Source organism: Parambassis ranga, chromosome 20, assembly GCF_900634625.1.
Source record: "Parambassis ranga chromosome 20, fParRan2.1, whole genome shotgun sequence".
Classification (NCBI taxonomy): domain Eukaryota; kingdom Metazoa; phylum Chordata; class Actinopteri; family Ambassidae; genus Parambassis; species Parambassis ranga.
The window spans coordinates 16,279,468-16,301,324 of NC_041040.1; the positions used below are offsets into that span (position 1 = coordinate 16,279,468).

A 21,857-nucleotide genomic window follows, 5' to 3' on the forward strand; every position below is an offset into this window, starting at 1 on the left:
GACGTCCATAACAGGTATTGGTCGGTGTGTGTGGGTTTCCTGTGAATTTTGATTTTTATGCTGCCGTCCTGTAGATGTGTGATGTTTATGTCCAAAAAGGTTATCGTACTGTCTTTTTCCTCCTCGTGTGTGAATTTGATTTTTCCTGTGCTGTCTATTTTGTTGAGGTGGTCTGTTAACTCCTGTGTGTGGCCAGTTTTTATTTTTTCCAGGATGTCATCCACGTATCTCCTCCACATTTTGAGACCGCATTGTGCAGGTGCCGTGCAGATGGCCTTCTCTTCTAGGTCCTCCATAAAAAAACCACTCATGATGGCTGAGAGTGGGTCCCCCATTGCAAAGCCCTCCCTCTGTCTGTATAAAATACCCCTGAATTGGAAATATGTGGATGTGGATACGAAATGTAGCAGCCGGGTTATGTCGTTAACTGCTAGATTGGTCCGTTTGTGTAGTGTCTTGTCTGTCCTGAGGCGGTTCTCTACTATCTGCAGTGTTACGTTTACTGGTGTTTTGGTGAAGAGGGATATTACGTCATGTGATATGAATATTTCGTCCGGGTGTACTGTGGTGTCCCTGAGTTCCTGCGCTAACTGGTTTGAGTTTTTACAGTGTTGTTCGGTGAGGCCTAGTAGTGGTTTTATGAGGTCAACTAGTGCTTTTGATAGGTTGTATGTTACTGATCCAATGCTGTCCACTATTGGGCGTAGTGGTGTGTTTTGTTTGTGGATTTTGGGTGTGCCATATATTCGTGGTGTGATACTGGCTGTGGGCATGAGGTGGTTGTATGTGCTCTTATCTATTTTACCTTCCTGTAGTAATGGTTTGAGTAGTGTTTTGAGTGTCCTTTTCTTTTCTTCTGTGGGGTCCTTTCTGAGCGGTTCATATGTTTCAGTGTCTTTTAACATGTTTTCCATCTGTTGCTCGTAGTGCTTAGTGTCCATAATGACTGTTGTCCTACCTTTATCCGCGGGTATGATTGTGATGCTCTTGTCCTGTGCCAATGTTTTAATTGCTTTGGCTTCTTCTTTTGTTATGTTAGCTGGTGGTATTTTTGCGGATTTTAGAATACCTGCTATCTCGTTCCTTAGCTCTGCTTTTTTCCCCTGGTCCGGTATGGATTGACACGCTAATACGGTGGCTAGGATGAACTCTTCGTGTGGTATTTTGTTTGGTGTGACAGCATAGTTAAGTCCGCGAGACAGGACGTCTATTTCTATCTTTGTTAGGCGGCGTTGTGAGATGTTTTTGACCCATTTTTCTTTTTCCGCTTCGTCTGTGTCCTTATTTCTATGTTGTTTTCGTGTTATTAGTCTGTCCAGTTTTTTGATGTGTCTTACCTTTGTCCGTTCAAAAAATATTTCGTGCGTCTGCCTCAGGTGTTCTTTTACGAGTTTCTGTGTGTTTTCTTCCGTGGGGTATTTCAGTCTGAAAGCTTCCGTTTGTGTTTTTATCTCTGTGTTGATGTTGGTTATTTTGCTTGTCGTGCAGCGTATCCTTTCTTTAAGGAGCGCTGTGCGGGTTTTCTCTATTATCCTATTTGCATTTTGGGTTGGGATGGGGTTTTTTACTTCCAAGCTTGGTGGTGTTACTCCCTCGTCTCGGCATCTCAGGTTGAATTTAAGGTGGTTGCGATAGCGTGCCCTTTTTTGTTCCAGCTGCTCCAGGCGTCGGAAATCTTTGACACATTGTTGTCCAAAACTTGTTCGTAATATTTCGATAAGGTTCATTTGGTCTTCACCTATTTATGAACTAACACAAGACACAGGTCTGACTAAAAAGAATTCTATCATAGTTCATAAATAGGTGAAGACCAAATGAACCTTATCGAAATAATGTAACGTCACTGTATTGGCACTCCTGTGCTTTTTAATTCTGTCCCAATTTTGCAGCTTCCTAACAACCAGTAGTTTGAAGAAACGCGAGCGAGACCGAATCTTCTTTTCCAAGATTTACTAAAATCACACAAAAAAAATACAATACAATAGACAAGGTACGCTCGGTCAAAAAACTGTGTTGCTTCTTACGTGTCTAGCTGCAATCTGACTGTAACGTAAAACTATGACAGCATGACGTATTTATAACAAAAATTCTTTAACATATTTTAATTGTTAAATTATGTATTTTAGCAACGGTCTTTATAATTCAAATAAAATTATTTGCTTCACATTTTTTAAACTAAATTATTATTACATATAAATTAACTTAACTGGCTCTTACATTACCCGGCCCCTAATTGTTAGGCTGGAGGACTAATCAATTACAAACTTAACACACTAAGAGCCAAGCAACTTAAACTGTAACTCTGCATAAAGATCCACTCGTCTTCCTTTCTTATTCTTCTAGCATTGCTTCTTTCAACAGGCACAGTTTGTTTACAGGCCTTTCCAGAGTGCTGGTTCGGGTTTTCAACTTCACTCTCCGCAGCATTCCACTGGAGTCTGGCAAAGTTTCAACTATCCTCCCCATGACCCACGAGTTGCGGGGAGAAGAACTGTCCACTAACAGTACTACATCTCCTGTCATGAAGTTTCTTCTGGGTTTGAGCCATTTCTGACGCTCCTGAAGTAGTGGAAGATATTCTCGCGTCCATCTAGTCCAGAATAAATCTGCAAGATATTGGACTTGCTTCCATCTTCTTCTTGTGTAGAGGTCGTCCTTGCAGAAGATTCCCGGTGGCATGGTTGGCTGAGACCTCAGAAGCAATAAATGGTTGGGAGTTATGGGCTCAACGTCATTTGCATCATCTGAGACGCTTGTGAGTGGTCTGCCATTGATGATGCTTTCAACTTCACACATTATTGTCTGAAGACAGTCATCATTCATTGTTTGTTCCTTCATTAAGGAATTAAGAATCCTTCGAGCTGTGCGAATTTGCCTTTCCCAAATCCCGCCTTGATGGGACGCAGCTGGGCTGTTGAATATCCATTTTATTCCCTTTGGCTGCAAAGCTCTTTCGATCTTGTTATTGTCCAATTGTTGGATAGCTTCCTTTAACTCTCTTTCAGCTGCCACAAAATTTGTACCATTGTCAGACCTCATGATGGTGACCTGACCTCTCCTACATATAAAGCGGCGAATTGCGTTGATGCAGGAGTCTGTATCAAGGCTGTCGGCAACTTCAATGTGCACAGCTCGGATAGTGAGGCACGTAAACATTACCCCATATCTTTTAATGGTACCCCGGCCCCTTTTAACCTCAAACGGGCCGAAGAAATCTACGCCGGTGCTTGTAAAGGGAGGTTGGTCTGGGAGGAGGCGATCTTCAGGTAGATTTGCCATCTTCTGCTCACCAACCTTTCCTGACATCCTACGGCACACTGTACACCTACTGATGATCTTTCTGATTGCAGAATTGGCTTGTGGAATCCAATATCTGCATCTCAGTTGTGCCAACACATAGTTGCGTCCACAATGGCCTGTTCTTTGATGTATATCTCTTAAGATCAAAGTGGCAACTTTGCTGTGCTTCGAAAGAATTAGTGGATGTTTAGCATTTTCCGACATCGCAGATTTGTCAAGTCTTCCACCAACCTTTAACATGTCGTCATGAAGAATCGGGTCTAGTTTAGACAATGCAGTGCTGTGACTAAGCTGTGTTCCCTTCTGCAGGACCTTAATTTCTTCTCCAAAATGTTCTCTTTGACTGAATTTTATTATTTCTAATTCAGCAGTATCAAGGTCATCCAAGGTAAGCGAGTCTTTTCCTGAGGCAACTCTTAGTTCCTTCATGTATTGTTTTAACTTTACTTTTTGCCTGTCAGGATTCTTTTCAGCTTGCTTGATTGTTTTTAATGCCTCTTTTCTTTCTTCCTTCTGTTTCCGCAGAACACACCTTACTTTTAGAATCCACGCTACTGCTCGTTTAAGCTTATTCCAATCTGAGTAATAGCTTATCAGCTGCTTCATTGTTTTTGCATTTTCTTTAACGTTCACTGTGTTAACAACCACTGTGCTCTTGACCTCTGGGTCATTGTCAAGGCTTTTGTTCCTTCGCACAGGCTGTTCTGGCCAATCATTTTCATTCAACAAAAAATCTGGTCCACTTATCCATGTTCCTCCTTGCACCAAGCTTTTCGCCTTCAGACCTCTGCTTGCTTGATCTGCCGGGTTTTCACTCGTTTCGACATACTTCCATTGCGATGGCTTGGTTGCTTCTCGGATCAAGGAAACTCTGTTTGCAACAAATGTTTTGAAACGAGCAGTTTCATTGTCAATGTATCTAAGCACCGTAGTGCTGTCCGTCCAAAAAACAGATGGTTGCAGTGGAGCTTGAAGCTCTTGTTGCAACATTTTGTCAACTTTTACCGCAACAACCGCTGCAGTCAACTCAAGTCTAGGGATTGTGACTCTTTTGAGTGGAGTCACTCTGGACTTCCCCATGAGGAAGGCACAGTGTTTCTCATCTTGTTCATTCTTTATCAGTAGGTATGACACAATGCCATATGCATACTCTGAGGCATCTGAAAAATGATGTATCTGTGCTGAAACAGTACTTCCAAACTTGGTGGGTTTAAGACACCTACTGACATGAAAGTTGGAGAGGTGAGTAACATCCTTCATCCATCTTTCCCAGTCTTCCGCATGCTTTTCTCCAATGTTCTCATCCCATCCATGCTTCTCTTTACAGAGTTCTTTCAACAAAAGTTTAGCATGCAAGATGACCGGGGCCAGAAAGCCGAGAGGGTCGTAGATGGAATTGATGACTGACAAAATCCCTCTTCTGGTCTTTGGTCTGTCTCGCAGCTTCATACTGTAGGTGAAAGTATCAGTTTCTGTGTCCCACTGCACACCAAGTGCCCTCTCTACTGGCAGAGTGTCGTGTCGTAAGTCCAGGTCTTTCACTTCACTGGCTCTGTGTTCTTCTGGGATGGACAGTAACACCTTTCTGCTGTTGCTCATCCACTTTGTTAAGGTGAACCCTCCACTGCTGCACAAAGCTTGAAGGTCGCTGACTAAGGTTATTGCGTCATCATCAGTAGGCACACTTTTCAGGCAGTCATCTACATAAAAATTTCGCAGTACTGTCTGGACAGCATCTGGGGATGCAAGATCTTTGTGATCCTCTGCAGTTCTTTTCAGTGCGTATGAGGCTACGCTTGGAGAAGAAGTAGCTCCGAAAAGGTGCACTGTCATCCGAAACTCCTCCGCTGGCTCATCCAAATTGCCATTGGGCCACCAAAGAAAACGGAGTAAGTCTGCATCATGCCCTGGCACTTTGACTTGGTAAAACATTGACTCAATGTCTGCCATTACCGCTACAGACTCCTCACGAAATCTCAAAAGCACTCCGATTAATGTGTTGGTCAGGTCAGGTCCCTGTAGCAACTCACTATTCAGGCACTTATTCTGGTATGAGGAAGTGCAGTCAAACACCACCCGCAACTTTAGTTTCTTCGGGTGATAAACACCATGGTGCGGTATGTAAAACACCCTGTTGTCATCTCTGTTCAGTTGGTCTGTCGGAACCTGGACAGCGTATCCCTTATCAATGATGGTTTCCATGAAACTCCTGTAGTCATCGAAGAATTCAGGATTCTTTTTAAACTTCCTGAGCAAACATGCTACACGTTGTTCTGCCACACAACGGTTATTGGGCATTTGAAGGTTCTCCTTCCTGAATGGCAACCCAATGCTATAATGTCCTTTCTCAAAGATTGTCGTCTTCTCCACAGACTGCAAAAATTGCTTGTCTTCCAGAGACATTTCCTCCTTATCATCATAGTTGCGCTCTGGAAAATCAGTATTGTACTGTTGCACCAGTAACTTTTCGATCTCCATCAAAGAGATTCTGTTCACTGAGTAATGAGGCGGCTTATTCTTTGAGTCATTCAGGTCCTTTCTTACAGGTCCGTTCACCACCCAGCCAATAGCTGTTTTCATTGCATAAGGACCTCCGTCTTGTCCATTAATGATGCGCCAAGGCTCCATGGCTCTTGAACAGTTAACTCCAATAAGTAGGCCTACATCAGCCTTTATCTCTGGCAACCTGACTTCCTGAAGATAAGGCCACTTTTGAATATCTGACTGTTTGGGTATGTTTCCAGCATGAACAGGTATGTTGTTATGAGTGAACACCTCGGGTAACTCAATGAACATGGTGTCTTCCAGTCCGCACACTTCTAAGCCAGATATCACAAAACTGTTCACCACCTTTTGTTTTCCTGATTTATCTTGACCCATGGTGCTAAGAAGTATTCTAGTGGGCTTCCCTTTTACATTCAGTTTCCTTTGCAGGTCTTCTGTGCAGAATGTTGCTGTGCTTCCCGGGTCCAGAAGAGCGTAAGTTTCAATGTGCTTATCACTATTCTTTGACTTGATTTTTACTGGTACTATCGACAGCACACATTCAGCTTCTCCAGCCCCCGTGAGACCACAGGACTCTTGCGTGATGGGAACTTCTACACACGACCCTTCTTTACTTTGTGCTCCATCCTTACTTTCTGGTAAAACAGAACAATCCTCACTCACTTTGTGCAGAATGTCAGGGTGTTTTAATGCACATTCTTTGCACTCTAACCGCCGTTTGCAAAACTTGCTAAGGTGGCCAGGAACCAAGCATCCAAAACATAAGCCCTTTGATTTCAGAAATTCCACTCTTTCTTTATGTGGCTGACCTTTGATCTTATTGCATAAAAGAAGCGTGTGAGACTGCTGGCAATACAAACATGGTTTAGCAAAGGCATTCACTATTTTACTTATGTTAGCAGGCTTGACAGGTGTTACTTGAGGTGCTTTACTTTCAGCAGCAACACTGGTTGCAAAACTGCTTCCACGAACCTCTTTCCTTGCCGGCTGCTTTTCCCTTTGAGTCATCTTTCCAACCGTGTTTGTACGGCTGTCTGAGATATTACCAAACAGAGGATCCATAGTTATCTTGGCCTGGCGTTCTATGAAAGCAACCAAATCAGCAAACCTTGCTCTTCTTCCTCTTCTCTCTTTGAGATCAAAAGCTTCAGCACGCCATCTTTCTTTCATTTTGTAAGGCAGTTTGGATATCACTGTCCGCAGGTTTGTAGGGTTATCCATCTCTTCTAAATATTCAATGTCCTCCATAGATTTACGACATCCAATCAGAAACATTGCATAAGCATTCAATGCTTTTCCATCATCTGACTTCACTTGTGGCCATTTGAGTGCCTTATCAATGTATGCGTTGGCTATCACCAGTTCATCCCCATAATGCTTATGAAGTAACTGCTTTGCCTCTTCATAACCTCTGTTAGGTGACATGTGAGCACAGCTGCGCACCAGTTCTTGAGGCTCACCATCAGTAAACTGTTCCAAGAAGTACAATTTATCTTGATCATTGTCTGTCTTCTGCTCAATCGCATGCTCAAATGCCCTCATGAACGATTTATACTGAAGTGCATCACCCTTGAAAACAGAAATATCCTTAGTTGGCAGTTGAGAAAGCTGCTGTTGCCTTACAAGCAGCTCAGTGATCACATTCTGTTTTTGCATGACTGTCAACATGTCATCACCTCTGTCAGTTTGCGTTCTAAGTCTTTGATGTGAGACGGGTTGTAGCTGCTGTGGTATTCGTGAGTGCTGCACTTGTGCTGGCACATGAACATTCACATTAGCTTGTGTCGGTAGCGCAGTGCTAACTCTTTCCTTCTTCACATTTTCACTTGGTTTCTGCATTGATGCATAACTACTTGCACCATCTTCAGAGCGTTCATATTCTGTAAGCACCTTCAGTTTTGCTTGGCTTTCAGCTAATGCAGTCTCTATCGCTAACTCCTCTTTTTCAGCCTTAAGTCTAGCTGTTTCAAACTCAAACTGCTGCTTAATTCTTGTTGCCTCAAATTCAAGTTCTCGCTTTTTCTTCATCGCTGCTGCGCGTTCCAGCAAAGCAGCATGCTCTGCTTCCTGCCTAGCACGTGTGGACGATACAGATGAAGTGCTTGATGCACGAGTCACATGAGATCTGCATGTGTGAGCCTTTGCAGCACTGCTGACCCCTATCTGCGAAATACTATCACTTGGTAAAACAGCCTCTTGATGTTCATCTATTCCATCATGTTTTCTTGGCTGCTCAGTTTCCTTCTCTATGGATTCTTGCACATCTGCAACCCATCTTTTAGTTGTCCTCTTAAAAGCATTAAACAGTTCCAGTTTTGGTTCAAACCAATCAACATGGTCAAACATTTTTTCATCTTCTGTTAACAAATTGCCAACTTCTTTGTTGAGTCTAATGAACTCATGTAGAGACGGTTCAAATTCAGTTTCCAACATGTCCTTCACATTTTGTACAGTTTGAGTGTCAGTTCTCATTGCCTCTATCTCCTTCATTTGGCCTGCTAGGGCTCGAAAAGTTCGTTTCCTCGATGCTGTGAGCCTTTGCAACCTTTCCTCCAAACCCTTCTCTGTTAACTTGCGTGATCTTCCCCGCCCCTCTGCCTCCTCACCGCATATCGTTTCATCTTCATCAGCCATCGTTCCACTCGCGGAGTAATGCTCACGTTGCATGCACAAAGTTTAAAGCACTTTCTTTAAAAATGCCTTTCCAAACGAACTATGTGCAAACAACCTCTTCAAAATCACACTCTCCACATCGACTGAATCCACTCTTGCTACTCACATGCGTTCTCACAGGGGCAGAGAATCAGCTCGCTGACATGCGGTTAGAGCATTTACTTCGTTTTCCTCCGAACAAAACATTCTTCATGCATGCGTATCACGTCTTTTCTTCACAATACTCACTGCTACGGAGTGCTTCTCTATCACATGCTGCAGTGGATTGCCCGTTTAGTCGCAACTTCTCCTGGCCAGCTCTCCACACAAGCCGCGTTACAAAGCGCTCCAGCGAGGCTCCATAGGACATAAGCTAGTTTTTTGACTAATGTATTGGCACTCCTGTGCTTTTTAATTCTGTCCCAATTTTGCAGCTTCCTAACAACCAGTAGTTTGAAGAAACGCGAGCGAGACCGAATCTTCTTTTCCAAGATTTACTAAAATCACACAAAAAAAATACAATACAATAGACAAGGTACGCTCGGTCAAAAAACTGTGTTGCTTCTTACGTGTCTAGCTGCAATCTGACTGTAACGTAAAACTATGACAGCATGACGTATTTATAACAAAAATTCTTTAACATATTTTAATTGTTAAATTATGTATTTTAGCAACGGTCTTTATAATTCAAATAAAATTATTTGCTTCACATTTTTTAAACTAAATTATTATTACATATAAATTAACTTAACTGGCTCTTACAGTCACTTTGTTATTTACAAGCTGCAAAACACGTGGAAAGTTGTCGCAGCTCTCTGAAGAAAGCAGGAGGCTGTCAGTTCAGTAATATTAAATAAAAAAAGAAGACCTACTTTAACTTGTAGGTTAAGTGTTCTGTGCTAACTGCACACGTATGTCGCAGCCTCATAGGTCTTAGTAAAGCCTGTTTAACTGTTGTCCTTCGCAGGGGGAGAGGCTCTTATTAGATTCCTGAATGGGTTTACTGAGAGCACACCCAACCCGCCTGCCAGGGGGACAAGAATATCCTCCTCATGGGTCCTCCTGGAGCAGGGAAAACCACCGTAGGAAAGATTGTGGCCCACAAACTGGGGCTGCCTGTCATAGATGTGGATGATGACGTTCTGGAACCGACATGGAAGATGCCTGTGTCTGCCAAACTGGCAGCAGTTGGTGGACAGCGTTTCTTGGAGGAGGAAGGTGACGCTTTGTGTAACTTCTCTGCCACAGTGATTCTATATATGATGATTATATATCATCATCGTCACTTAAACCTTGATGTTTAGTTAATCAATAAAGAATCAAAGATAGATTTATCATTGAAAGTGTGTCTTTGTTAGTCTGAGCCATACATGTGTAATGTCAATGGAAGAATGGTAGAGACATTTATTGGAGTAAATCTGACCCCTTTAATGTATTAATTGCTGGGTATGTAGATGGTTTTGAACCTCTCGAAGAGGTTGATGTCCCTCTCCAGCTGCGTCATGGCCTCCTCCAGTCGGAGCTTATGGGTTTTCCTCGACAGGGTTTCAATGATGAGAGGCAGGCATTGGTACTCATGGTGCACCTTATCCCAGTTTTTCTTCAGGGTCTAGAAGGACAGAGAGATAAATATCAGGATTCAGAGATTTTATAGAGTAAACAGGAGTCAATAAAAGGTACTGGCAATAGTTGATGGATGCTGAAAAGGTTCATTCCTCTCCCTAAAGTAATGGAATCATTCTGTTCATTTCCTGTGCTTCTTCACTGGTTCCAGGTGCCTGAATGATCCCCTGCTGTTTCAGAAAAAAAGGACTGCCGCTGTGTAGCCATGTTTTTAGGTACCTCCAGGACAGCTTGACGCTCCTCCTCTGACAGGTTCTTCATGGATGCCTGCTCCCTCTGCTCCTTCAGAAAGTCCTCGTGCCTCTCCTGAGCAATTCGCTCTTCTTCATTGCGCTGCAGCAGGTACTCAGGCACCTGACCATAGTCCTGCAAACAGAAGGAGGAAACTTTAGACATGTTTTGAAATAAAACTGTTGTAACTAAACCATGTATTGAGTAATTCAAGAAAACACCTTTTTACGGCTGTATTTTGGGACAAGTCCTGAGTTTTCAAGGAGCTGCTTGGATCCTTTGTTGCTGTCTACAATTGTAGGATGCGGTTTCTTCGGCACCATTACAGTTGTGTTTAAACAGGCCTTCTTGGTGGGGATTCCCATGAGTGGGACCTCAGTCCTCAAAGGAACTGGTGGCTTTCTCACAGTGCGGACGTGCTTTGAGGGAGGTGTGTCTGAAAGAACGCAAAAAAGGAAGAAACTGATAATCAACACTCAAAAGAAAATCAAACAGCCTAACTGGGGAACTCACTTTTACACACTCTCGCCTCTGTTGAGCGCTTCTTGAGGTAGTTATCAGGAGGCGACACCATTATTTTTGCCGGTCCCATAGTTCTCCTCGCATCCTTATTTGACTTGCTCTCAAGAAGCACAGCTGGCCTGTGCTTTGACATATACCTTTACCAAACAGACCCAAATAATCAATTACTACAGTCACTAAAATCATTTCAGAGGTTCAAGAAAAGAATACAACTGATCATTTCTTCATTTTCATAACAAACAAAGTTAAGCCAAAAAACACAACTCCTGTCACTTAACCCTCATGGACTGTTCGCAAACACTACCCTAATGTGTTGTTCGGGACAAAAACGTCCCCTAACTTTAACAGTTTTAAAAATATATCAGATAAATAATTTTTTGAAATTTTTTTGCATTGACCTTTTAATTAACTTCAGTTCTAATCAACAGTAGTGAAAAAATCATTTTCCCCCAGGATTTTAACCCTTTAATTTTATAAGGGGTGGTGCTGAAAATTGGAAAAAAAAACACACAAAATGGCTAATTTTTAATAGTAAAGGTGAATGTGGACTGGATTTTTTTTTAACCTTTATTACAGTCTTGGTCATGTCAAACATCAGTAAAAAAATTGACTTTATTGCATTATTGGTTTTTGCACAGCACTGGATTTTCTTTTTTTCTCCCATTTTGTCCCATAGACTTACATTATAACCACTTTTTTTTGACTGCACAGCCATGGCACTACATAATCATGCATTCTTGATTGTTGGTGGTTTACCCTGTTGGTAGGAGGTAAAATTTGTGATTTTTACAGTTAACAACTTAATGACCATATTAACTGTAAAAATCACACTTTACCTCCTACCAACAGGGTAAACCACCAACAATCAAGAATGCATGATTATGTAGTGCCATGGCTGTGCAGTCAAAAAAAAGTGGTTATAATGTAAGTCTATGGGACAAAATGGGAGAAAAAAAGAAAATCCAGTGCTGTGCAAAAACCAATAATGCAATAAAGTCAATTTTTTTACTGATGTTTGACATGACCAAGACTGTAATAAAGGTTAAAAAAAATCCAGTCCACATTCACCTTTTCTATTAAAAATTAGCCTTTTTGTGCCTTTTTTTTCCAATTTTCAGCACCACCCCTTATAAAATTGGTGATTAAAGGGTTAAAATCCTGGGGGAAAATGATTTTTTCACTACTGTTGATTAGAACTGAAGTTAATTAAAAGGTCAATGCAAAAAAAATTCAAAAAAATATTTATCTAATATATTTTTAAAACTGTTAAAGTTAGGGGACGTTTTTGTCCCGAACAACACATTAGGGGGTAGAATTTGCCCACAGTGTACTGTTGACCAATGAAAAATGTTAAAATCATATTAACAAAAATTATGTAAAATTAAGCTTGTTGAGCAAAAATTATTCAATTTGTCCACATATTGACAAAGTTATGGCCAAAATAAACAGAAAAATTTCTCTCAGAGGACAAAAATGTCCCGAACAGTGCATGAGGGTTAAATAAGTCAATTGTGAGCTCCTTGTTGAGTAAATCCAACATAGATCAAATACTTTTGTGTGTGTGTGTGTGTGTGTGTGTGTGTGTGTGAGGGTAAACAGCAAACAACAAAGTAGTTAGCTAAATTAGCATGGTGGCTAGCTAAGTGAGTTAGCTAAGATAATGTAACTCACAGCGGGGGTTTTTCAATCTTCCGCTCTTTCTCTGGAATGCAATTGTAGATGCTTTCTGGCGGCTTCACACCTTCAGGCATGTTGAATAATTTCAACCCAAAAGGTACGAATCAACTGAGTGGTTTCTGTGGCCGAATAATAACCTGAAGAAAAGCTTGCTCGAATTTGTTTGCCAACACAAGCGCAGGACAGTTGCTAGGCAACCTGCGGAGGACGTGTTGCATTCTGGTATAGTAGGTATTTTTGTACGCATGTCTTCCCATTATATCTGATCTGTCACGTATAACCTTTATGCTCCTTGCTTTATATTCTGTCCGCACAGTGGTCTGCATACCATGGGTTTGTTTTAGCTACAGACGCACACACACCTACAGAGGACCTGGCCTACGTTCTATACTATTATCAGCACCGGCTGATTTTAATATTAGATTTCAACTTAGCAGTCGCTGTAAACACAATCACATAATGTTTAGTCTTTGCTTTATTGTCTTGAACTCATGGATTTCCAAAATAACGCCCGTCAAAATCGTACCTTCGACTTTATAACAATGATTTACGAGATTAACCGAGCACTTGAACGCAGCACCCGTTCAATCAGTTTTATATTTATTTCTTTCGCGATTAAAAGCACATTTGTTGCCCTAAATTATACAGTCGTATTGATTCAATGTGCTGTGTAATATGTAGCTTCTGTAAATAATTATAATGCATAACTAACAAACGCAGGGGGAATTGGTTCCTACTGCGCTTCCGTAGTGATTAAATTTGTCCCTCCGAGCTGGCCGTAGTTGTTTATGGAGCCTGCGGAATAATGTGCCTGAAAGTGATTCTTTCTTTCATAGTATTCAACAAAATAAGCTGTGACTTTGCTGAGACATTTGTCAAGGAGATTTGAGGACACAAAGCCAAGACCTGAGGTGAGCGTCTTGCCTAAAACTATGAATAACAATGTAACGTCACTATGATAGAATTCTTTTTAGTCAGACCTGTGTCTCGTGTTTTACCTTGACATGTTTCGACTACTTCCTGCAGTCTTCCTCAGAAGTCACATGATGTTACGTGACGTGTCTGCCAGCTGATCTTATGCAGGTTGTGGCGCCATTCTCCCACTACTCCAGGTAGTGGGGGAACAGCGCCACCTGTAGTCCGGCTTCCTCAGCGCTGTGTCCCAGGTGTGGGACAGCAGTCTGGTCTCCTCAGGACAGTGTTCCAGGTGTGGGACAGTGTAAAAGTTCCCTCGTCCCAGTTCATTGTCCTATTGGCCCGCTTCCTTATTTCGATGGCTTCCTTAATCCACCGTTTGAATTTGTTGTCCTCGTTTCCGATCACTTTTGCCCCATCCCAGTCCATAATGTGCCTTTCTCTTTTGCAATGATCCGAGATTGCTGATTTCAGGTTTTCTTGTTGTGCTTTTTGTTTTGTTGCCCTTGTGCTCATCCCAGCTGATTCCTTTTCACATTCTGTTTTATGTTCTTTTTTCCGTGTGCTGAATGATCTTCCTGTTTCACCGATGTATGTTTTATTGCAGGACAGGCAGGGTATTTCGTATATGACGTTGCATTTTTTGTCCGGTTCGATCTTGTCTTTTGGGTGCACCAGTAGTTGTCTGAGTTTACGATGTGGTTTGACGGGTGTATTGATGTTGTGTTTCCTCATTGCTCTTTGTATTTTTTCCGTTATTCCACGGATGTAGGGGAGTGTCACCATTGTTTTATTTTGTTTTTGGTTTGTGTTTCTCTTTTTTTCTTTGTTTTTTCTGTTGTCGATTTGTTGTTTTCCTTTTTTGATTGCCCACATGGGGTACTGGCATTTTTTTAAGGCCTTTATGATGTGTTTTTCTTCCTCCTGTCTGTCTTGTGGGTCTGTGATCATGGTGGCTCTGTCGAATAGTGTTCGTACGGCGGAGAGTTTGTGTGCGGTGGGGTGTTCAGACGTCCATAACAGGTATTGGTCGGTGTGTGTGGGTTTCCTGTGAATTTTGATTTTTATGCTGCCGTCCTGTAGATGTGTGATGTTTATGTCCAAAAAGGTTATCGTACTGTCTTTTTCCTCCTCGTGTGTGAATTTGATTTTTCCTGTGCTGTCTATTTTGTTGAGGTGGTCTGTTAACTCCTGTGTGTGGCCAGTTTTTATTTTTTCCAGGATGTCATCCATGTATCTCCTCCACATTTTGAGACCGCATTGTGCAGGTGCCGTGCAGATGGCCTTCTCTTCTAGGTCCTCCATAAAAAAACCACTCATGATGGCTGAGAGTGGGTCCCCCATTGCAAAGCCCTCCCTCTGTCTGTATAAAATACCCCTGAATTGGAAATATGTGGATGTGGATACGAAATGTAGCAGCCGGGTTATGTCGTTAACTGCTAGATTGGTCCGTTTGTGTAGTGTCTTGTCTGTCCTGAGGCGGTTCTCTACTATCTGCAGTGTTACGTTTACTGGTGTTTTGGTGAAGAGGGATATTACGTCATGTGATATGAATATTTCGTCCGGGTGTACTGTGGTGTCCCTGAGTTCCTGCGCTAACTGGTTTGAGTTTTTACAGTGTTGTTCGGTGAGGCCTAGTAGTGGTTTTATGAGGTCAACTAGTGCTTTTGATAGGTTGTATGTTACTGATCCAATGCTGTCCACTATTGGGCGTAGTGGTGTGTTTTGTTTGTGGATTTTGGGTGTGCCATATATTCGTGGTGTGATACTGGCTGTGGGCATGAGGTGGTTGTATGTGCTCTTATCTATTTTACCTTCCTGTAGTAATGGTTTGAGTAGTGTTTTGAGTGTCCTTTTCTTTTCTTCTGTGGGGTCCTTTCTGAGCGGTTCATATGTTTCAGTGTCTTTTAACATGTTTTCCATCTGTTGCTCGTAGTGCTTAGTGTCCATAATGACTGTTGTCCTACCTTTATCCGCGGGTATGATTGTGATGCTCTTGTCCTGTGCCAATGTTTTAATTGCTTTGGCTTCTTCTTTTGTTATGTTAGCTGGTGGTATTTTTGCGGATTTTAGAATACCTGCTATCTCGTTCCTTAGCTCTGCTTTTTTCCCCTGGTCCGGTATGGATTGACACGCTAATACGGTGGCTAGGATGAATTCTTCGTGTGGTATTTTGTTTGGTGTGACAGCATAGTTAAGTCCGCGAGACAGGACGTCTATTTCTATCTTTGTTAGGCGGCGTTGTGAGATGTTTTTGACCCATTTTTCTTTTTCCGCTTCGTCTGTGTCCTTATTTCTATGTTGTTTTCGTGTTATTAGTCTGTCCAGTTTTTTGATGTGTCTTACCTTTGTCCGTTCAAAAAATATTTCGTGCGTCTGCCTCAGGTGTTCTTTTACGAGTTTCTGTGTGTTTTCTTCCGTGGGGTATTTCAGTCTGAAAGCTTCCGTTTGTGTTTTTATCTCTGTGTTGATGTTGGTTATTTTGCTTGTCGTGCAGCGTATCCTTTCTTTAAGGAGCGCTGTGCGGGTTTTCTCTATTATCCTATTTGCATTTTGGGTTGGGATGGGGTTTTTTACTTCCAAGCTTGGTGGTGTTACTCCCTCGTCTCGGCATCTCAGGTTGAATTTAAGGTGGTTGCGATAGCGTGCCCTTTTTGTTCCAGCTGCTCCAGGCGTCGGAAATCTTTGACACATTGTTGTCCAAAACTTGTTCGTAATATTTCGATAAGGTTCATTTGGTCTTCACCTATTTATGAACTAACACAAGACACAGGTCTGACTAAAAAGAATTCTATCATAGTTCATAAATAGGTGAAGACCAAATGAACCTTATCGAAATAATGTAACGTCACTTTGTTATACAAGCTGCAAAACACGTGGAAAGTTGTCGCAGCTCTCTGAAGAAAGCAGGAGGCTGTCAGTTCAGTAATATTAAATAAAAAAAGAAGACCTACTTTAACTTGTAGGTTAAGTGTTCTGTGCTAACTGCACACGTATGTCGCAGCCTCATAGGTCTTAGTAAAGCCTGTTTAACTGTTGTCCTTCGCAGGGGGAGAGGCTCTTATTAGATTCCTGAATGGGTTTACTGAGAGCACACCCAACCCGCCTGCCAGGGGGACAAGAATATCCTCCTCATGGGTCCTCCTGGAGCAGGGAAAACCACCGTAGGAAAGATTGTGGCCCACAAACTGGGGCTGCCTGTCATAGATGTGGATGATGACGTTCTGGAACCGACATGGAAGATGCCTGTGTCTGCCAAACTGGCAGCAGTTGGTGGACAGCGTTTCTTGGAGGAGGAAGGTGACGCTTTGTGTAACTTCTCTGCCACAGTGATTCTATATATGATGATTATATATCATCATCGTCACTTAAACCTTGATGTTTAGTTAATCAATAAAGAATCAAAGATAGATTTATCATTGAAAGTGTGTCTTTGTTAGTCTGAGCCATACATGTGTAATGTCAATGGAAGAATGGTAGAGACATTTATTGGAGTAAATCTGACCCCTTTAATGTATTAATTGCTGGGTATGTAGATGGTTTTGAACCTCTCGAAGAGGTTGATGTCCCTCTCCAGCTGCGTCATGGCCTCCTCCAGTCGGAGCTTATGAGTTTTCCTCGACAGGGTTTCAATGATGAGAGGCAGGCATTGGTACTCATGGTGCACCTTATCCCAGTTTTTCTTCAGGGTCTAGAAGGACAGAGAGATAAATATCAGGATTCAGAGATTTTATAGAGTAAACAGGAGTCAATAAAAGGTACTGGCAATAGTTGATGGATGCTGAAAAGGTTCATTCCTCTCCCTAAAGTAATGGAATCATTCTGTTCATTTCCTGTGCTTCTTCACTGGTTCCAGGTGCCTGAATGATCCCCTGCTGTTTCAGAAAAAAAGGACTGCCGCTGTGTAGCCATGTTTTTAGGTACCTCCAGGACAGCTTGACGCTCCTCCTCTGACAGGTTCTTCATGGATGCCTGCTCCCTCTGCTCCTTCAGAAAGTCCTCGTGCCTCTCCTGAGCAATTCGCTCTTCTTCATTGCGCTGCAGCAGGTACTCAGGCACCTGACCATAGTCCTGCAAACAGAAGGAGGAAACTTTAGACATGTTTTGAAATAAAACTGTTGTAACTAAACCATGTATTGAGTAATTCAAGAAAACACCTTTTTACGGCTGTATTTTGGGACAAGTCCTGAGTTTTCAAGGAGCTGCTTGGATCCTTTGTTGCTGTCTACAATTGTAGGATGCGGTTTCTTCGGCACCATTACAGTTGTGTTTAAACAGGCCTTCTTGGTGGGGATTCCCATGAGTGGGACCTCAGTCCTCAAAGGAACTGGTGGCTTTCTCACAGTGCGGACGTGCTTTGAGGGAGGTGTGTCTGAAAGAACGCAAAAAAGGAAGAAACTGATAATCAACACTCAAAAGAAAATCAAACAGCCTAACTGGGGAACTCACTTTTACACACTCTCGCCTCTGTTGAGCGCTTCTTGAGGTAGTTATCAGGAGGCGACACCATTATTTTTGCCGGTCCCATAGTTCTCCTCGCATCCTTATTTGACTTGCTCTCAAGAAGCACAGCTGGCCTGTGCTTTGACATATACCTTTACCAAACAGACCCAAATAATCAATTACTACAGTCACTAAAATCATTTCAGAGGTTCAAGAAAAGAATACAACTGATCATTTCTTCATTTTCATAACAAAGTTAAGCCAAAAAACACAACTCCTGTCACTTAACCCTCATGGACTGTTCGCAAACACTACCCTAATGTGTTGTTCGGGACAAAAACGTCCCCTAACTTTAACAGTTTTAAAAATATATCAGATAAATAATTTTTTGAAATTTTTTTGCATAGACCTTTTAATTAACTTCAGTTCTAATCAACAGTAGTGAAAAAATCATTTTCCCCCAGGATTTTAACCCTTTAATTTTATAAGGGGTGGTGCTGAAAATTGGAAAAAAAACACACAAAATGGCTAATTTTTAATAGTAAAGGTGAATGTGGACTGGATTTTTTTTTAACCTTTATTACAGTCTTGGTCATGTCAAACATCAGTAAAAAAATTGACTTTATTGCATTATTGGTTTTTGCACAGCACTGGATTTTCTTTTTTTCTCCCATTTTGTCCCATAGACTTACATTATAACCACTTTTTTTTGACTGCACAGCCATGGCACTACATAATCATGCATTCTTGATTGTTGGTGGTTTACCCTGTTGGTAGGAGGTAAAATTTGTGATTTTTACAGTTAACAACTTAATGACCATATTAACTGTAAAAATCACACTTTACCTCCTACCAACAGGGTAAACCACCAACAATCAAGAATGCATGATTATTTAGTGCCATGGCTGTGCAGTCAAAAAAAAGTGGTTATAATGTAAGTCTATGGGACAAAATGGGAGAAAAAAAGAAAATCCAGTGCTGTGCAAAAACCAATAATGCAATAAAGTCAATTTTTTTACTGATGTTTGACATGACCAAGACTGTAATAAAGGTTAAAAAAAATCCAGTCCACATTCACCTTTTCTATTAAAAATTAGCCTTTTTGTGCCTTTTTTTTCCAATTTTCAGCACCACCCCTTATAAAATTGGTGATTAAAGGGTTAAAATCCTGGGGGAAAATGATTTTTTCACTACTGTTGATTAGAACTGAAGTTAATTAAAAGGTCAATGCAAAAAAAATTCAAAAAAATATTTATCTAATATATTTTTAAAACTGTTAAAGTTAGGGGACGTTTTTGTCCCGAACAACACATTAGGGGGTAGAATTTGCCCACAGTGTACTGTTGACCAATGAAAAATGTTAAAATCATATTAACAAAAATTATGTAAAATTAAGCTTGTTGAGCAAAAATTATTCAATTTGTCCACATATTGACAAAGTTATGGCCAAAATAAACAGAAAAATTTCTCTCAGAGGACAAAAATGTCCCGAACAGTGCATGAGGGTTAAATAAGTCAATTGTGAGCTCCTTGTTGAGTAAATCCAACATAGATCAAATACTTTTGTGTGTGTGTGTGTGTGTGTGTGTGTGAGGGTAAACAGCAAACAACAAAGTAGTTAGCTAAATTAGCATGGTGGCTAGCTAAGTGAGTTAGCTAAGATAATGTAACTCACAGCGGGGGTTTTTCAATCTTCCGCTCTTTCTCTGGAATGCAATTGTAGATGCTTTCTGGCGGCTTCACACCTTCAGGCATGTTGAATAATTTCAACCCAAAAGGTACGAATCAACTGAGTGGTTTCTGTGGCCGAATAATAACCTGAAGAAAAGCTTGCTCGAATTTGTTTGCCAACACAAGCGCAGGACAGTTGCTAGGCAACCTGCGGAGGACGTGTTGCATTCTGGTATAGTAGGTATTTTTGAACGCATGTCTTCCCATGATATCTGATCTGTCACGTATAACCTTTATGCTCCTTGCTTTATATTCTGTCCGCACAGTGGTCTGCATACCATGGGTTTGTTTTAGCTACAGACGCACACACACCTACAGAGGACCTGGCCTACGTTCTATACTATTATCAGCACCGGCTGATTTTAATATTAGATTTCAACTTAGCAGTCGCTGTAAACACAATCACATAATGTTTAGTCTTTGCTTTATTGTCTTGAACTCATGGATTTCCAAAATAACGCCCGTCAAAATCGTACCTTCGACTTTATAACAATGATTTACGAGATTAACCGAGCACTTGAACGCAGCACCCGTTCAATCAGTTTTATATTTATTTCTTTCGCGATTAAAAGCACATTTGTTGCCCTAAATTATACAGTCGTATTGATTCAATGTGCTGTGTAATATGTAGCTTCTGTAAATAATTATAATGCATAACTAACAAACGCAGGGGGAATTGGTTCCTACTGCGCTTCCGTAGTGATTAAATTTGTCCCTCCGAGCTGGCCGTAGTTGTTTATGGAGCCTGCGGAATAATGTGCCTGAAAGTGATTCTTTCTTTCATAGTATTCAACAAAATAAGCTGTGACTTTGCTGAGACATTTGTCAAGGAGATTTGAGGACACAAAGCCAAGACCTGAGGTGAGCGTCTTGCCTAAAACTATGAATAACAATGTAACGTCACTATGATAGAATTCTTTTTAGTCAGACCTGTGTCTCGTGTTTTACCTTGACATGTTTCGACTACTTCCTGCAGTCTTCCTCAGAAGTCACATGATGTTACGTGACGTGTCTGCCAGCTGATCTTATGCAGGTTGTGGCGCCATTCTCCCACTACTCCAGGTAGTGGGGGAACAGCGCCACCTGTAGTCCGGCTTCCTCAGCGCTGTGTCCCAGGTGTGGGACAGCAGTCTGGTCTCCTCAGGACAGTGTTCCAGGTGTGGGACAGTGTAAAAGTTCCCTCGTCCCAGTTCATTGTCCTATTGGCCCGCTTCCTTATTTCGATGGCTTCCTTAATCCACCGTTTGAATTTGTTGTCCTCGTTTCCGATCACTTTTGCCCCATCCCAGTCCATAATGTGCCTTTCTCTTTTGCAATGATCCGAGATTGCTGATTTCAGGTTTTCTTGTTGTGCTTTCTGTTTTGTTGCCCTTGTGCTCATCCCAGCTGATTCCTTTTCACATTCTGTTTTATGTTCTTTTTTCCGTGTGCTGAATGATCTTCCTGTTTCACCGATGTATGTTTTATTGCAGGACAGGCAGGGTATTTCGTATATGACGTTGCATTTTTTGTCCGGTTCGATCTTGTCTTTTGGGTGCACCAGTAGTTGTCTGAGTTTACGATGTGTTTTGACGGGTGTATTGATGTTGTGTTTACTCATTGCTCTTTGTATTTTTTCCGTTATTCCACGGATGTAGGGGAGTGTCACCATTGTTTTATTTTGTTTTTGGTTTGTGTTTCTCTTTTTTTCTTTGTTTTTTCTGTTGTCGATTTGTTGTTTTCCTTTTTTGATTGCCCACATGGGGTACTGGCATTTTTTTAAGGCCTTTATGATGTGTTTTTCCTCCTCCTGTCTGTCTTGTGGGTCTGTGATCATGGTGGCTCTGTCGAATAGTGTTCGTACGGCGGAGAGTTTGTGTGCGGTGGGGTGTTCAGACGTCCATAACAGGTATTGGTCGGTGTGTGTGGGTTTCCTGTGAATTTTGATTTTTATGCTGCCGTCCTGTAGATGTGTGATGTTTATGTCCAAAAAGGTTATCGTACTGTCTTTTTCCTCCTCGTGTGTGAATTTGATTTTTCCTGTGCTGTCTATTTTGTTGAGGTGGTCTGTTAACTCCTGTGTGTGGCCAGTTTTTATTTTTTCCAGGATGTCATCCACGTATCTCCTCCACATTTTGAGACCGCATTGTGCAGGTGCCGTGCAGATGGCCTTCTCTTCTAGGTCCTCCATAAAAAAACCACTCATGATGGCTGAGAGTGGGTCCCCCATTGCAAAGCCCTCCCTCTGTCTGTATAAAATACCCCTGAATTGGAAATAT

The 21,857-nt window shown here is 41.6% G+C and overlaps 2 protein-coding genes and 2 long non-coding RNA genes across 4 annotated transcripts; 2 read left to right on the top strand and 2 right to left on the bottom strand.

The window, feature by feature from the left end:
- Nucleotides 1–9,319: 9,319 nt before the first annotated feature.
- On the top strand, nt 9,320–10,504 carry LOC114453241 (uncharacterized). The gene is made up of 2 exons (XR_003672423.1): nt 9,320–9,675; nt 10,232–10,504. It is a non-coding gene; the product is annotated as an uncharacterized LOC114453241 (long non-coding RNA).
- On the bottom strand, nt 9,889–12,796 carry LOC114453238 (enkurin-like). Its single transcript, XM_028433039.1, has 5 exons — nt 12,505–12,796; nt 10,825–10,970; nt 10,533–10,747; nt 10,300–10,446; nt 9,889–10,066 (listed from the first exon to the last, which is right to left on the bottom strand). The coding sequence occupies exons 1-5, from the start codon at nt 12,582–12,584 to the stop codon at nt 9,893–9,895; spliced, it is 762 nt and encodes a 253-aa protein (XP_028288840.1). The 5' UTR covers nt 12,585–12,796; the 3' UTR covers nt 9,889–9,892.
- Nucleotides 12,797–13,265: 469 nt separating this feature from the next.
- LOC114453309 (uncharacterized) lies at nt 13,266–17,554 on the top strand. The gene is made up of 3 exons (XR_003672431.1): nt 13,266–13,421; nt 16,475–16,725; nt 17,282–17,554. It is a non-coding gene; the product is annotated as an uncharacterized LOC114453309 (long non-coding RNA).
- Nucleotides 16,943–19,807, bottom strand: LOC114453308 (enkurin-like). The gene is made up of 5 exons (XM_028433132.1): nt 19,544–19,807; nt 17,875–18,020; nt 17,583–17,797; nt 17,350–17,496; nt 16,943–17,116 (listed from the first exon to the last, which is right to left on the bottom strand). Exons 1-5 carry the CDS (start codon nt 19,621–19,623, stop codon nt 16,943–16,945), a joined length of 762 nt encoding a protein of 253 aa, XP_028288933.1. The 5' UTR covers nt 19,624–19,807.
- Between the last annotated feature and the right edge of the window lie 2,050 nt (nt 19,808–21,857).